General features: G+C 38.1%; 4 protein-coding genes across 9 annotated transcripts; 3 read left to right on the top strand and 1 right to left on the bottom strand.

Annotated features, from left to right (window-relative positions):
- Nucleotides 1-426: 426 nt before the first annotated feature.
- LOC133734864 (F-box protein At5g49610-like) lies at nucleotides 427-1,362 on the bottom strand. The gene has a single exon (XM_062162511.1). The coding sequence runs from the start codon at nucleotides 1,360-1,362 to the stop codon at nucleotides 427-429; it is 936 nt and encodes a 311-aa protein (XP_062018495.1).
- Nucleotides 1,363-1,658: 296 nt separating this feature from the next.
- LOC133727272 (F-box protein At5g49610-like) lies at nucleotides 1,659-5,060 on the top strand. The gene has a single exon (XM_062154875.1). It carries the CDS (start codon nucleotides 2,071-2,073, stop codon nucleotides 3,385-3,387), a length of 1,317 nt encoding a protein of 438 aa, XP_062010859.1. The 5' UTR covers nucleotides 1,659-2,070; the 3' UTR covers nucleotides 3,388-5,060.
- A 1,873-nt stretch (nucleotides 5,061-6,933) lies between these two features.
- Nucleotides 6,934-10,525, top strand: LOC133713659 (nuclear transcription factor Y subunit A-4-like). Of its 4 annotated transcripts, none has more exons than XM_062139710.1 (6): nucleotides 6,934-7,089; nucleotides 8,339-8,624; nucleotides 8,923-9,032; nucleotides 9,105-9,173; nucleotides 9,483-9,644; nucleotides 9,876-10,525. In XM_062139710.1, the coding sequence occupies exons 2-6, from the start codon at nucleotides 8,414-8,416 to the stop codon at nucleotides 10,251-10,253; spliced, it is 930 nt and encodes a 309-aa protein (XP_061995694.1). In that variant the 5' UTR covers nucleotides 6,934-7,089; nucleotides 8,339-8,413; the 3' UTR covers nucleotides 10,254-10,525. The 4 variants fall into 4 exon arrangements, with proteins under 4 accessions (XP_061995694.1, XP_061995689.1, XP_061995675.1 ...); XM_062139705.1 differs by having other exon boundaries at nucleotides 6,976-7,164; nucleotides 8,339-8,600; XM_062139691.1 differs by having other exon boundaries at nucleotides 6,978-7,164.
- Nucleotides 10,526-11,473: 948 nt separating this feature from the next.
- On the top strand, nucleotides 11,474-14,934 carry LOC133713635 (alpha/beta hydrolase domain-containing protein WAV2). 3 transcript variants are annotated; one of them, XM_062139673.1, is made up of 8 exons: nucleotides 11,474-11,829; nucleotides 12,198-12,233; nucleotides 12,377-12,455; nucleotides 12,608-12,662; nucleotides 12,749-12,865; nucleotides 13,299-13,463; nucleotides 13,904-14,147; nucleotides 14,465-14,934. In XM_062139673.1, exons 1-8 carry the CDS (start codon nucleotides 11,592-11,594, stop codon nucleotides 14,488-14,490), a joined length of 960 nt encoding a protein of 319 aa, XP_061995657.1. In that variant the 5' UTR covers nucleotides 11,474-11,591; the 3' UTR covers nucleotides 14,491-14,934. The 3 variants fall into 3 exon arrangements, with proteins under 3 accessions (XP_061995657.1, XP_061995663.1, XP_061995666.1); XM_062139679.1 differs by having other exon boundaries at nucleotides 11,475-11,829; nucleotides 14,471-14,934; XM_062139682.1 differs by having other exon boundaries at nucleotides 11,477-11,829; nucleotides 14,368-14,934.
- The last annotated feature ends 864 nt before the right edge of the window (nucleotides 14,935-15,798 follow it).

Below are 15,798 nucleotides of genomic sequence, written 5' to 3'. Positions count from 1 at the left end.
TCTAGCATTCTGCAGATTAAAGGTGGTATTAAGTAAAACTTTCACCATCCAAGTTAAAATGTACAGCAACTGAACTAAACTATGCAGTTCCAAACACCGAGGGAGAAGAACTTTTATACTGGTTCCCATGTAATCATAAATCTGTACTCATGCATGAGAATAGCACCTTAAAAAGACACCAAAAAGAGGGACTGAGAGTAACAAATGGGTACTAAAACCAGCAAATCTAAGTAGGAACTTTGCCAAACCTCGAGTTTCTTCAGGATGGTCCTTCAGATTAACATTCTCTGAGTCCGACTGGAGCTTGAAAACACAATCAGGTCCATTCAGATTGACCTCCTCCATGTCCGACTGGAACTTGAAAATACGATTAGGGGGATGCTCTAATCTTATTTGATGAGATTTTGAGATTTTCTCTCTTGAAAATTATGGAAGATAACTTTGTGAAAACCTTCCATAAGTGCAGTGTCGATCACCATTATGGAAAGCTAATGGAGAAATATAGTAGGTTTCTTCTCCCCTGAGTTTGTTGATGTTCCATGGCCGCCTCTGGCTCCATGACTTTCTGGCATAATTTTCCATCACCCACATGTCCATGAATTCTTCTCCACTCCGAATCAACGCAAGCTGACCTTTGTACTCCACAAGTAGTAGCTTGGAGTTGTAACCTGCATTATCGATTGCCAAGGGTGGCAATGAGAACATTTCCCAATTCTCTGCATCTTCATAGAAAGCAAATACTTGGTTACTTGACAGAAGCCAATGGAGACCACCATTTGCTGCCACAACAGAATTTTGTTTACTTGCAAAGAAAACATTAGAAGGTAGAATCACATCCTTTGACCGCTTCCATGCCCATGTGACGGAATCAAAAATCTCGCACCTAAGATGGCGCCACCATTCAGAGTTGTGCTTGACTAATACCTTGAGTTCCGAGAATCGAATCACCTTGTATTTCAAAGGCTTCGACTTCAACACGAGCAGGGCAGTGCTTGCAGTCTCGTACTTGGTTTTTGGATTCGGTATCTTTACCCACTGTTTCGTAGTAGGCTTACAAACCAAATACCTCTTGTTCTGGTTGACACACACGAGTAGACCTTGATTCACAGCTTCAATTCGGACAGGAATGTTTAGAAAATCCAATGACAGTGCCGAGGTGAAGTTGACATTATTAACCAGCGACACAAACGTGGATGAGTGTTGGGAGTCAACTAGGCTTTGAATGAAAAATCCAGAAACTATGTCAGTTCTCTCGCAAAGTAGTTGATGGAAGCTTGATTCGTATGTGACTCGATTCCACTCCTTTGAAATCGATCTGCAACGCCCTACAGTTTCTAAGGATGATCTTGTTAGAGTGTGCATCAGATGACAATTACTGCTGACAATGTGGTGTTTCTTTGCCCAGTCTCAGGTTGAGTGGCTTCTAAGAAGCTGGATCGTTCTTTGGCTCAGTATTCCTTGGAGACGCAATATAAGTTAGATTTTAAGTGATTCCTAACACATATTAGGAATCCTAGCTTCTGCTGCAAGGGTATAGTTTAGGTTAGTTTTTTTTTTTTTTTTTTTTTAACCACGTGAGCAGTTTAGGATACCTTATGGGTTTAGGAACTGTTTCCTTATGGTTTTGGAGAGAACACCATGAATTTATAAATCCTTTAACTGCAAATTAAGATTTGGTTTTGCATGGTTAGCTCTATAATGCAAATAAATTAGATCGTAATAAAAGAGACTTGTTTTTCAAGTTTCTTATTGTAATTAAGTAGGGAGTTGTACTTGGAGAACAAGTCTTTCCGGTAATCCAGTCCAAAGTAAGATTTTAAAAAAAAAGAAGTCATTTTGTTTACTCTCCTTGTTCTCGTATTGGAAACCGATCCATTCTTCTCCTATAATTAATGGGTCTTGGAAACCAGGTCTTGTTCGACAATCTTTTCCAACTTGAAAAGACTTGATGTCTATATTCTTTTGAGTTTGGAGGCTTGTAGCAAGGACTAAGAGCCAGCTAGACTGATCTCTAAATCTCTAAATATAGTCTGCGTGTTCAGGTCCCTCTTATATTCTTGTTTTCCTCCAATGGCTTCATCACAAACACTTCCTTCTGACCTCTATTTCGAGATTCTGACCCGAGCATCCTTCGATACTGTTGGCCGGTGCCGGCTCGTTTCGAAACAATGGAACCACCTTACATACGATTCAAGTTTCATAAATCAACTATCTCAGAGAACCAAAACAACACACGGGGTTTTCATTCAAAGCTCGATCAGCAGTAATTATATATCCACCTTTGTTCAAGCTGTGGGTAACAACGTCGACGTCTCCAACTCCGAACAGCTGTCCTTAAGTTTCCTGCCTCAGCCGGTGAAGATTGAAGCTGCTCATCAGGGTATACTCGTTTGTGTGAGCCAGAAACGTGTTCCTCAATATTATGTCTGCAAGCCAACCACTAGGGAATGGGAGCAGATACACAACCCAAAAACGAGGTATATGACGGTAAAAATTGCCTTAATGGTGTTACGATCAAACCCGTTAAGGTACAAGATCGTCCGGTTCTCAGAACCAAAGTCTCCATATTCCAATTACAAGTCGCAGGAACACTGCTACAACCTTAGGTGTGAGGTATATGATTCCAAAGCTCGAGCATGGAAACAGTTGAACAATGTAGCTTTACCCAAAGATGCTTATATCTTGAGGTTTCAACCTGCAGTATCGGCATGCGGTGCACTCCACTGGCTTTTGTCAGACAACCGAGTCGGAATCTTTGCTTTTCATGTAGATGAAGAGAACTGGGAAATATTTGCACCACCGTGCTTGCCAGTCGATAATGTCAATGGGAATCAGGTGGTGGAGTACCAAGGCCGCCTTGCATGGATTTGTGAAGTAGAGGACTCGATAGAGCTATGGGTTATGGAAGACTACAAGAACAAAGTATGGAGTAAAAGACAGATAATAAGGATCAAAGGACTGGATCGTCTTGCTTCTTTTGCAACTCTTTGCAATAATGATGTTGCACTCATGAGAGGATTTTTCAAGATAATATTTTACAAGTTTGGAGATTATAGCTCCAAGATAGCAAATCTAGAGGAAATTTCTCGACCAGATGAGATCTTCATGTTGCAATCAGATTCAGAGCCTACTAGAATATTGAAGGGTCCATTGAAGTCTTGGGTAATAATAAGGTGGTTTCGTTCGATTAAAAAGAAGTGGTCTCCAATAACTAAGTATCGCCTCAGGACTGTTGGGAAATTCTGCAGTACATACGGGACGTATGCCATAGAGTTTGTGTTTCTGTTTTTGGCTTTGAGGACACAATTAATCCAAAGATTGACACACTATCTATATGGCATAACACATGTATTGCAAACGGGGTTGGAGTGGTTAGCTGGTGCTTGATTTCGTGGAGGCCGGATTATTTTTCCTTTGTAGGGGCTATTCTGCTTGCAATAGTGCATTAAGAACTTTATGGGAGTTAATTAGTTAAAAATCTTCATAAAATTGTAATTATATTACTCAAATTACCCATTAGATGTTCAAAAAATAATAATTCAGTGGGGGCCTAGCCCCTAATGAGCTTGCCGTGCGTCCGCGGGTGTTTCTAGTCACTTTGTCTTGTTATGTTGTGTTTTAGATTTGTATTTTGAAAGAATTTGATTTATTATCCATTATGTTGCTTAATTTGTTTCTTTTAGTTTCAAACACAAGTAAGATACAAGTCAATGCTTATTAATATGTATAACTAGGTTGATATTATAACACTGCATAGTTTTATGAGTTAATTTAAGGGGCGTGTAATTGACACATAGAAAAAAGCAGGTGTTGTAACTAAAAAGCAAAGTGTCAATTTCACTCATAATCCCTAGATAAAACATAAAATGTGAAATTATTTATATAATAGGAAACATGTTAGCTGGGAGCCCTTCTAATGAGGATTATTGAAATGAAGACTAGTTGAAGACTTTTGTGGTATATCCACTTTTCGATCACATTTTCACAAATCAGCCGTTAGATGTTTAGATATTTATGTGTAGATCATTTATGCAATTTTTCAACCAAATTGAAAATCATTAAAACATTCATAATTGTGATTTATCAGTTATGAATATGAACAGTTCATGTTTGACAGATTTGGTTCGTCTATTGATTTGATCTAGTTCGATACCTTAACGATTAGCAACTTGAAATAAATTTTTCAGAAGTGATTTACGCATGCATACATAAACATCTAACGGTTGATTTGCTGTAATGTAATTAAAAAGTTGGTATCCCGAACAGTTAATTAGAAAGTCCTCAACTAGTCATCATTTTAGTAGTCCTCATTAGAAGAGCTTCCCATGTTAGCTTATCAAAATATTTATTTTATTATTTATGTCTTTCTTTCAAAACGTGTGGCACCTAAGGGCCGCCCGTTCGGTATCATTTTGCGATACTGTTTTTTATTTTACGAATTCAAAAACTTATGTAATTTGCGTTCGGTGCATTAAATTTGAAAAACAGGGAAAACAAATTTTAGGAAACAATTTAGGAACTATGAATAAATATGGGAAATGACTTTTTAACGTTTTCCTTGTTTTATGAAAACAACCCGCCCTGCAATTAGAGAAAGTGATTTATTTTTATTTTTTTACTTTTAAGCACATAGATCCACAAACTCTTCTCCTCTCTTTCGATCTTTCTCTCTTTCTCTCCCACAATTTTCATTGAGACTTATCCTCTTTTCTCATGATCTCATCTACTTTATATGCTGTTTTAACTTTCTTCTTCTCCGTCTTTTTCAATCAATTGAAACTTGCAGAATCATGCAGTGGAGAAGAATGAAGGATTTAGAAAATTCATCTTTCATGTGTCAGATCTAATTTATATGGATGATTTAGGGTGAAAGCTTCGGCATTTTATGCTTCAATATAATTGGATTATCTCATGGGCTAGGAATTAACAACTAAGGTTGAGACAATTGATTGAATTATCATTTTGAACTAAAGATTCAAGAGCTTGCAATTTCATATGATATATTTTAGGATTAAATTCTACTTACTACCTTGTACTTTCAAGGGTTCATCAGTTCAGTCCTTGCACTTCTAATTTAATCAGAAAAGTCCTTGCACTCTCCAATTTCATCAAATCAATCCAATCCATCACTATTTCTCAATTGTCGCTGTTAAAATGCTGACGTGGGACCTTCTCACAGGGAAAATTCCCAAACTACCCATCGCTAGGCAGCCCGCCGACGCGTTAGTGTTGTGAATGCAGATGGGTAGTTTGGAAATTTTCCCCGAAAATTGACGAAATAGTGACGGATTTGATCAATTTGATGAAATTGGAGAGTGCAATGACTTTTCTGATTAAATTAGAAGTGCAGAGACTAAACTGATGAACCCTTGAAAGTACAGGGTAGTAAGCAGAATTTAGTCCTATATTTTATAAATAAAATTGAGGGATTTGGTTCTTCTTGTTCAATCTCCTTCACAATACTCTGTTTCTTTTCTCATAACAACCAATAAGGATTCATGATCAATACAAACAAAATAGTCAATCTTTCATGATTACTGAGGAAAAACTAAAGATGATTTTTTCTCTTTGAAGAAAAAAAAAATAGAGCTTCAGATTGTATAAACTGAGTGCTACAGGTTTTTTATTTTTCATTTTTTATTTGGAATGATAGATATGTTTTTAATATTTCAAATTTTGAAATACTTGTGCCGAACATGTATTTATATCTTAAAAACTTGTAGTTTAATTCTCTGTTTTCATTCTACGGCAGTATTAAAAAAATAGTTTCATAAAACGTTACAGGACACACCCTAAGTTTGAAGGAGTTTTTTTATTTTTATTTTTATTTTTAGGATAAAATTTGAAGGAGTTTTTTTTAATAAAGAATTTATTTTTTTAAATCAATCGATAAATGATTGTCATTAATACTCAAGCAAAAATGACTATTACATATCCTTCTGCTGCCATCGATAGACAGACAAGAAGATGTGATGGTACCATGGTGATAATCAGTGCTCACTTAAAGAAAAGCGAACCTATAAGCTATGTCACAAGACATAGCAAAATAGGCACGAAAAAACAAAACCAACAATACATAGCTCCCCAAAAAATTTATAATAATGATTCATAACAGTTTTTATGGGTCCTTATTATGAATACTCACCATATATGTCAATGCAATCACACCATATTATTCATTTTATTAACAGTTCTATTGAAGTATCATCCCATCATTTGGATAAGAAGTTATGATGCCTTTTCGTTTCAAGCTCCAACTAAAAACAAACAAATCATTATTCAAAAAAAAAAAAAAACAAATCAAAACGATATTTTTCATTGCTGGAATTTTATTTCTTCTTGTTTAATTAAGTTAACTACCACCTTATCTATTACGTCTTACGTTGGTAGCTTTATTCCAAATCCTTTTCAAATGTAGTATAGTTTGTGGGGCCTTTGTTTTTGTTTTTTCTTGGTTGGCCCAGTTTGGGTCTTTGTATTTTATTTCTGTTTAATATAAGTTACTATTTTCTGCCAAAAAAAAAAAGAAAAGTAGTTCTCTCAATTGGTCATTTCACAAAGTTTGAAAATATAAAAATCAATTATAAAATTAACAAGGATAAAATAAAATAAAAAATACGGATGAAGCATCCCAATCTACTAGAATCTTTTTACCTAGAATCCTCACTCGCAAAAGCGGAGTGTTGGAAGCACCTCCACTCCCATTCCCATATAACCAAAACTTAAAAGCTTTGAGCCTTGTGATGCGGTGGCGCGTGGGAGGCGAGAGTGGGCGAAAGATGACAAGTACAGTGAAAGGCGGCTGAGACACTGAAAGTAAATGCAGCCAACGGTTCAGAGCGCGTCCAGGCGTGCGCGTGGGCCACCTTCAAGAGAGGAAAGCGACGAAACGTGGAAAAAGACAAGAAAAAATTTGGAGAGAGTGAGTGAGGTGGTGGTGGTGGGTGGTGGTGTGCTTTTAATTAGAAAATTTATGACTCCTCTCTTTTCTCTCAAGTGTTGTGTTGTCAATCAGAGCTGAGCCCAAGAACAAGGAAAGGAAGACAAATAGAGACTGAGAAAGAAAATTTAGAGAGAGAGAGTTTCAAGGTAGGAGACAGATATGTCTATGTTCTACCCAACAGTCATATTCTTTGCTTATTCATGCCTTGCCAGATCCCAAAGGTTCCACCTTTCCTATTGCTTCATGTGGTTCTCTCTCTCTTTTTTTGTATCTGCTTTTGTGTAAAATTTGTAAGCTTTTACTGGTTTGTTTGTGGATGGTGGATTTAAAGGTCCAGGCTTTATGTGGGTTTGATTCTGTTTCATGTTCTGTGGTTGCATGTGGTGTTTGAGATGATGATGGTTTTGTTTTGGTTTTTGGTAAAGTCGTGGGTAGCTAGTGTTGGTTTCTGGCTTTTTTTGCTGTTCAAGTGTTCTGCTTTCTCCTTATCTTTTGGTGTTGGGTGTTCCTTTTTCGCACCATTTCATTTTCTTTTGGCCAATTTTCGGGCTTTGCTTTTGTCTGTTCATGTTTTGGATTCTTGCTCTCTGCTTGTGTTTTTGGGTTTTGAGGTCAATGCTTTCCTCTGTGGGGATGAGTAACTTGTTTGTTATAGCTGAAAAAGAGGTTTTGTTCTTATGGTGATGTGAATCATGTGATTGGGATTGGTCTCGAATTGTCGAGTCTCTTGTTGATTGATTTGTTTGCCTAGTTAGTCTTGCATTGATCTGTTCCTGTTTCCATGAAAGACTTTGCTTTGATTTATGCCTACTGATGTTGCATGTAATGGAAAGCTCCTCTTTACCTCTTATTTTACTGAACTGTAACAATGGCTATGCATGTAAAGTGTGAACTTCCATTTAAAATGTTTCTGAAACAGGATTTCCAAGTTGTTTGCCGCAAATCTTGTATGTTAAGTTATAGTGGTTACAAGACTGTTTTGGTATAAAAGGGGCATTAAGCTCTCATGTTATGGTAAGTAAAATTGATGACGCAGTTGCCCGTCTGTTGAGGCTTTGGTCTGTCGATTATATTTCACTTAAATGGTTTACATTGTGTTGATCAACCTGTTTTTTAGTTTCAATTTATTGTCTGAGTACTTTTCTTTTGGAAATTCATTCATTGTAATTGTGTTAGAAGAGAACCTAATATCGAGCAAATCTTGTTCACGACGTAAATTCTAATGAGATTCAGTCGGGTGCTATGATGCACAAGCACAACGTGATTAAATGTTGCATAGTATGCCATTAAATGTTCCATTTAGTCTGTATATAGTTTTCAGTAGATAGTTTCCAAGTCTGCCAAGAATAAGGTTTTGCTTATTAACAATCATTTTCATTTTCCATACAAATTCAGGACACATTGTTAGAGTTAGCAATACCAACTCATAACTTGGAAAAGAGAATTTTCGATCAAAGTTCCATCCAGTCAATGCCCCTTAATGCTAATTGCATGTCGTGGAATCCAAGTGAACGGCAAGTTTCTCCGCCTTTATCGAAGGATGTGAGCTTTAAAGTGGAACTTCCACCACAACTTCATCATGATGCAAAGCATTTAGGACTTCGAGTACAACCTGACCCCGGATCATGCACAACACATTCAATTAGTCAATCTCAAGGTCAATGCCTTTCATCAGAATCTGGTATATATCTTCCTGGTCATATGATTTTCTAATCATATTTTGGTCCACTGTGTTTCAACTTTATGTGGCTATCCAACTTCTAAAGGGATCTGTTATTATGATAAAGAACTTGTAAAGTTTCTGGACTGGGAACTGCATATAACATATACTAAATTGTCGTGCTAACTGTACTATGTTACTAAAGATAGATAGATCTTCATTTCTTCATAGTGGTATGTTTACCAGTTTATTTCTCTTGTTTTATTGTACTTAGCTCTCTAGTTCGTGTCCTTGAATAAGTTATTCTCGATGCTCCCAGGTGAGGATGAAACACGTGGTAAGGGTGTTGAAGGGACAATGAAGCCAGCTTTCTTGAGTAATCTAGATCTCATGCCGCATCCTCCTCAAGTTGGTTACAGCAATGTAGTGGTAAGTTGAGCTGTAATACACAGAACTTAACTTGTTATATGGTTGTTAATTTGCCCTTCTCCTTCTTTGCAGGGTCAATTCCATCCTTATGCTGATCCTTACTACGGTGGATTCCTGACTGCGTATGGACCACAAGCTATGGTAAGTTTTTCTGAGTACAATCTGTAGCCACTATGGCACTGCAATTCAGTTATATTTAGAAGCAATTACATGCAGCTAGAAATATCGATTTGAAAAAAGGTGTTCTATCATATTAAATTATTAATTTACTTCACCAGGGAATGCAGGTGATTATGTACTAAATTTTTAAGTTGGAATGTTGATCTACCATCTTTCAGATCATATTGATCTGAGCACCATCATCCAGATTATCCTTTATAATGTTTCAAGAATTTGTCGTTATGTCTGCTACGTAGTATGTACTTACAATTGGAAATGGACTGTTTTCAGCCCCCCATGGTTGGGATGGCACCTCCTCGAGTTCCATTGCCTCTCGATCTTCAAGAAGATGGACCCATTTATGTCAATGCAAAACAGTACCATGGAATCCTCCGAAGGAGACAGTCACGTGCAAAGTTGGAAGCTCAAAACAAACTTCTAAAAGCTCGAAAGGTATGTACATTACATCGACCAGGTCTTCATTGATGTGAACTCTTGTCGCTGCATTTGGTACCTGTAAGTATACCTTTTAAGTTATAGATGCATTATAAGTGAGAATCGATTTTGTTGCAACAAGCATTTGATACCTCATCCATCAAAACCTGAGGTTCTCTGAATTTGTTCTGTTTTTAAATGAATTAAATCTTTGACCCATTTCCTTAGCTCACTTTTGAATGAATGCAGCCATATCTTCATGAGTCTCGGCATCAACATGCACTGAACAGGGTAAGGGGTTCTGGTGGACGTTTTCTCAGCAAAAAAGAGCTCCAACAATATGATCAGAACCCCACCAGTAGCTCCAATGATCATGTTTCGGGGTCTATCAACTTGCATCAGAAGGATACACCAGAGAGAGAAAGTCATCACTCGGGAAGCAGTGATCTAGTCACTTCTGTTGCAAGTCACTCGGGCATAACAAGTGTTTCCGGTACCAATGCTATCTTTCGGCAGCCAGATCGCAGGTTCTCAGGTGGCATGTCTCCCCACATGAGTGGAGCCATGCAATTCAGTGGGGGGCTTATGGGCAGTGGAAATCAGCACTGTGCTTCTTTTGTCCGGTGAGAGGTGTTCACGAATCGTGACCATCTCACCAGCTTGGCAATTCATCCTTGGCTTTGTCACTTCGACATTCTACATCTCTCTCATGGAAGTGGCATTTTGTAGACCCTGTAATGTAATGGGGTCTATTAGTAGTGTGTCTTTTCATCATGAAATCGTTAAACTACAGTAAATGGGATTCTGTTCAAATTTCAGATCGATGTATCTGACCTAAACGAGAAGTTTGGTTATTACTAGTCAGTTCTTATGATAGATGTGACAATTTCTTTGGATCAGATTCATGATATTTGGGTTGTGATATATGCTTCCGGCTAGCTACTAGTCAATGCATGGTGTAAAACAACCAAGTCTCACAATGTTCGACCTAAGAGCAAGTTCACCCGTTGGGTCACCAGGTCACTCACTATTCACTACTTTTTAGTGTTAATTTCACCCTCTGGGTCACGGGCACAGTGTATTTCGTGCCCTGGGTCACCCTGTACAGTGTTCTGGGTCACCATGGTCACCCTGTACAGTGTTCTGGGTCACCATGGTGACTTGCACAGTGTATTTCGTGCCCTGGGTCACGAGCACAGTGTATTTCGTGACCCAGAGAATGAAAATATACACTAAAAAGCAGTGAATCACCTACCTGGTGACCTAACGGGTGAACTTGCTCTAAGGAATTCTAGTTGTGGTTTACTATCTTCATATTCAAAAGTCAGATTCGAGTCCAAGATGATCGAATTTTGCAAGGGATCAAATCTTACCCAATCCGAATTCTAACCTATTTTCTAATCCAAGCTAAAGAGTTGAGAATCAAAAGAAAAGAGTATGAGATACCTTTTCTTTGAATCAAAATTTTTCTTTGATTACATACAAAACCCACAATCAAGGTTCTTTTAACTATCAGCAGATATACAATCAAGATTTTAATTATCTACAGATACACCCATATATTTGTTGATATCGCATTTTTTCTAAAGTAGATAATGTCCTCTTTTACCATCTAGTGCACTATCCTCTTCTAATATTTAAGTGCCGACGTATCTATGATCGATCGATCTTTTAAACCTTACCTATAATTTTCAATTTATCATAAAACCCAGAAGTTCAAAACCCGTCCAGCTGGAAATATTGAATTAGATTAAAGGGCCCATCTTCGATAAATCCCACCTGGAAATATTAACCCAGATTTTAAGTCTCACGGCATTTTTCTTTTTCACTTTCCAGCTAAATAGACACGGAAAATTAAATTCTCGCTTAACAAAAAAAAAAAAAAACTTCTAGGCTCCAAAGAGAAGAGGAAGCAGAGAGAGAGAGAGAGAGAGAGGAAGAAGAAGAAGAAGAAGAAGCAAAGCCATGGTGTCGTACGTGAGTGCGTTTCTGTACGGCGTCGGAGGCCTTGTCTTCGCCGGCATGGCGCTACTGGTGGCGCTGCAGGAGCGACTGGTCTACGTGCCGGTCTTACCGGGCCTCACCAAGTCCTACCCTATAACCCCAGCCCGTCTCCGACTCACTTACGAGGACGTTTGGCTCCGATCCCCGGACGGCGTTCGCCTCCACGCCTGGTTCATCAAGCTCTTCCCCGACTGCCGAGGTCCGATCCGAATTTTTGACCCGATTTGTTTGTTTTATTCTCTGTTTTGGTTTTAGCTTGAATTTGGTTCTGAGTTTAGTGAGTGAGTTAGGGTTTAGGTAGTTGTAGAGCTTAGGGCAATTGCTGGATTGAATTTAGCTTGTTATTGATTTGATGCTGCTTCTGTTTCTCACTACTGGATTTGATTTTGTTGACTTTAGCGTTGTATAGACTAAATGCATCTATTAGTACAGTAATTTTTGTTCATTTCGCATGTAATTCGGCACAGATTTTGTGGAATTAGGATTACACTAGACAGTTTTTTGGTCCAGCTTGTGAATTTTTCGGTTGTTCTTTGTGCTCAAATTGTTGTTTTGCTTGCTTTGCAGGTCCAACGCTTTTGTTTTTCCAAGAGAATGCTGGAAGTATCCTAGTCTGCAGAATTTTTGACTTTATTACTTTAATTGCAAAACATTAGCATTACTTGAGTTGGTGATTTTAGATTGTAGTTTACATCTAGTTGATTGGATTCTGGTATGCTTTGTTGGCCTTGACTAATTACCTTCAGATATTGCGCATCGTCTTGAAATGGTCCGCATAATGTTGCAAAAGTTGCAGTGCAACGTGTTTATGCTCTCATATCGAGGGTATGTTCCTGCTATGTTTATCTCTGGTCCTTTTGTTTTCTTATCAGTAGCTTCATTGGGTTGATAAAATGATGGTTGAAAGAAAAAAGGCTAGTATATGCATACTGATAGTCTCTAAATGACTAAATGCAAATGTTCTATGACATACACAGTTATGGAGCAAGTGAGGGATTTCCTTCTCAACATGGAATTACTAAAGATGCTCAGGTATGTTTTCTGGTTAAGAGATGATTGATTACATATTTTTTATGTAGTGGTGCTGTTTGTTTACTGTGTACTTCTTTTTCCGTTAGGCTGCGTTGGATCATCTTTCTCAGAGGACTGACATTGACACATCTAGAATACTTGTCTTTGGAAGGTCGCTTGGGGGTGCAGTTGGATCTGTGGTTGCTAAAAACAACCCCGATAAGGTATCTCTCAAATAATTCTTTTGCAACTTTATGTTTTTGCATTTATTATACGAGCAAACGAGGGGGTTGAGATGGATAGTGAATTCTCAACACCCAACACAGACATGCAACGTTTTGAATTTTGAGCTGTTTGTTTCACTTCTCTTTGTATTGTCGAATATGCCAAATTTCAATTTTTTAAGCAACCTTTTCTCATGAATAATTTTTAGTCACCTTTATGACATCTTCACTCATAATATGTTTGCAGTGAGTTTCTGCTTTTCTTGCAAAATTCCAAACTTGCTAATTCCGTATTACTAGTCACAGTATATGATCCTTTTATTTGTTTTATTCTTCAAAATTTGGGAATTTTGCTGCCAGGTTGAACGTCCCCATAAATTGAGTTGGTAGGCTTAGACAGTTTTTTTTTTTCCTTTCTGTTTATGTATTGCAGGTTGCTGCACTGATTGTTGAAAACACCTTCACATCCATTTTGGACATGGCTGGAGTTTTGCTGCCCTTCCTGAAGTATTTTATCGGAGGCAGTGCTTTCAAAGGTCCTAAAATCCTTAATTTCCTCGTACGTTCTCCTTGGAGTACAATCGATGTCATTGGTGAGGTGAGCTTACATGGGGGTAGAATTTCGTGTTCACCCTGCAAATAAACATTTGAAAAGGGGAAATCCTATGCCAGACATTTATTTGTCACCTTTTCCAGTTTTCTGCATCTCTGCTATATCTTATATAAGTGCACCCACCTCATGTTCAGAATATCTGAATGGAATAACTAGGTTTGCATTTATTTATTAAAACCATCATGCACTTTCTAAGGTAAATAGAAAGTGTATACATGTCATCAGTTTGCAGTTCAGCAATGTTAATTCTAATAATCAGATATCTCTTTTGGAGATGCAAAAACCCGTTTGTACATATAAGTTGTAATGCATCAAAATCAACACGATGGTGTGAGTCACTTCGGTTTTGCCATTTCTTAAACATTGTGTCGCTTTCTGAATTCCCAGATTTACTTATGCCTCATATTTGACAATCTTAAATGCAGGTTAAGCGGCCGATCCTATTTCTCTCTGGTTTGCAAGATGAGATGATTCCCCCGATCCACATGCAAATGCTGTATGCTAAAGCAGCTGCTCATAATAGGCAATGTGTTTTTGTGGAATTTCCTGACGGTATGCATATGGATACTTGGCTCTCTGGTGGTGATCATTATTGGAGAACAATCAAAGAGTTTCTTAAAAAGCATGTTCCAGAGGGACAAGATGATGAATCATCAAAGAATGATACCGGTGAGTTTTGTTTGTCTAAGAATTAATGGCGATAGAAAGGATATTGATGAGGCATTACCACTACATCATGTATACACGTCAAGTCTTCTGAAGTTTTCTTTTTGGATGTTAAATGGTTACTGTTAGAACTGGTTGCAAGCACACAAACTTATTACTACTCTCTTGCTTTCCTTTTTTTTTTATGCTTCTTGATGCTTAATACATCTTTCTCCACTCTCAGATGTGGTGGCTTAGTGATTGGGTGGATTTTAGACTTCTCCGAGAATATATCATTGGCTCCCCGCAGGACTCAAACATTTTTTTACCTTTTTTTGAAGCTGCAGCACTTAAAAGCTCTATTTGAGGAGTCGCTCTGCCAAGACCCGCCTGCACCACCTGTTCAGGTTTCCCCTGTAAAAGATTTTTTGTTGTTTACAAAATTCAGAAGGATGCAGACGAATGTGAATGCCTTGGATAAATACTATATGGCTTCTGACATACACAGTCGAAACCTAATCTGCCCCTGCACTAACTAACCCCCAATTGTATGAAATAAGATCTCTTGCAAAATATATATGTGGAGTTTAGCACTGGACTTCTTGTATCGCAGTTATTGTGGTGCTCTAGGACAATGCTATAAAATGGTTAGTTTGAGATTCCAAGTCATTCAAAGCTCTGTGTAGTCGATTAGGTTTTACTGCTGGATATTACGGTAAGACATGCAAGTTTCTAGTGTTGTGTGTATTCAGCAATGAGATTATGTGCTTGTTTAGCCTACATTTAGCTTGTTTTGTAACATCTTATCTAATCAAGTCCAGTGCACTTGTCTAATCAAGTACTTATCTAATCAAGTGCTCGAGATCCTTCAGATTTCTTCTTGCACTTGTCTAATCAAGTACTTATCTCTGTGCCTACGCTGGAATTGTATTCTTGTTCCTCTCGCAGGTCTCTTTTGACCAAAAATAAACCAAATTTGTCTGGAATATGTTCCCAAAACAAATCGAAAACAAATAGCCTGAACATTCTTGTTAATGTTTCGAACATTGTCCTTGGTCTTATCACCTAATCCAGCTCCCTTCAACCAGAAAAGGAAAAGCCCCAATTGACCGCTGGAGACAAAAGTAGAGCGGGTATAAGCCTAAACAGCAAGTTGTCACGGGTCTCGAAATTATGTGTGTTTAGTGATGGCATATTAGTCAATTTCAAAAATTATGAGCTCCAACTAAACTCGATATATAAAAGCGATGAATCCAGTGCCACTTCGATTTTCAAAGTCCATTTCAACATGGCAATAGGCTCACGGCGCCCCGCCGCTGACCACCCCGGAGCACCACCGTGGAGGCGGAGAAGCCAGCTCCGCCCCAAGACGAGTGGTTCCAAATCATGACACGTGTACGAGAGATCTAATCCTACATCTAATACGGGACCCCATCACATTCTCTATACAGGAGACACTGTCTATCTGGTGTGGACCACGATTTCAAAAAAAACTGCAGAGTCCCATTTTCCTCAGCATTCACCATCCTCCTTTTTCCTCCCCTCAGTCCCTCACCAAAAAAAAACTCCATTTGATAACCCTTTCAATTCCGCAAATAAACCCTCACAGGCAAAAAGTTTCCGTCTTTCCCCCGCCACGTCACCAAAATGACAACAACTTCCAACAAAGGAAAAA

The sequence above is a fragment of the Rosa rugosa genome, chromosome 1, assembly GCF_958449725.1.
Source record: "Rosa rugosa chromosome 1, drRosRugo1.1, whole genome shotgun sequence".
Taxonomy (NCBI): domain Eukaryota; kingdom Viridiplantae; phylum Streptophyta; class Magnoliopsida; order Rosales; family Rosaceae; genus Rosa; species Rosa rugosa.
The sequence above is the reverse complement of the archived record's forward strand: the minus strand, read 5'-3'. Positions and strand labels throughout refer to the sequence as shown.

Excerpts from the sequence above, each read along its gene's own strand:
- LOC133734864 (XM_062162511.1), bottom strand. The coding sequence starts at position 1,362 with ATGCACACTCTAACAAGATCATCCTTAGAAACTGTAGGGCGTTGCAGA.
- LOC133727272 (XM_062154875.1), top strand. The coding sequence starts at position 2,071 with ATGGCTTCATCACAAACACTTCCTTCTGACCTCTATTTCGAGATTCTG.
- LOC133713635 (XM_062139673.1), top strand. The coding sequence starts at position 11,592 with ATGGTGTCGTACGTGAGTGCGTTTCTGTACGGCGTCGGAGGCCTTGTC. Across the intron at positions 11,830-12,197 it reads GCTCTTCCCCGACTGCCGAG|GTCCAACGCTTTTGTTTTTC; the intron begins GTCCGATCCGAA and ends CTTGCTTTGCAG. Across the intron at positions 12,663-12,748 it reads GAATTACTAAAGATGCTCAG|GCTGCGTTGGATCATCTTTC; the intron begins GTATGTTTTCTG and ends TTTTTCCGTTAG.
- LOC133713659 (XM_062139691.1), top strand. The coding sequence starts at position 7,144 with ATGCCTTGCCAGATCCCAAAG. Across the intron at positions 7,165-8,338 it reads TGCCTTGCCAGATCCCAAAG|GACACATTGTTAGAGTTAGC; the intron begins GTTCCACCTTTC and ends ATACAAATTCAG. Across the intron at positions 9,645-9,875 it reads AACTTCTAAAAGCTCGAAAG|CCATATCTTCATGAGTCTCG; the intron begins GTATGTACATTA and ends GAATGAATGCAG.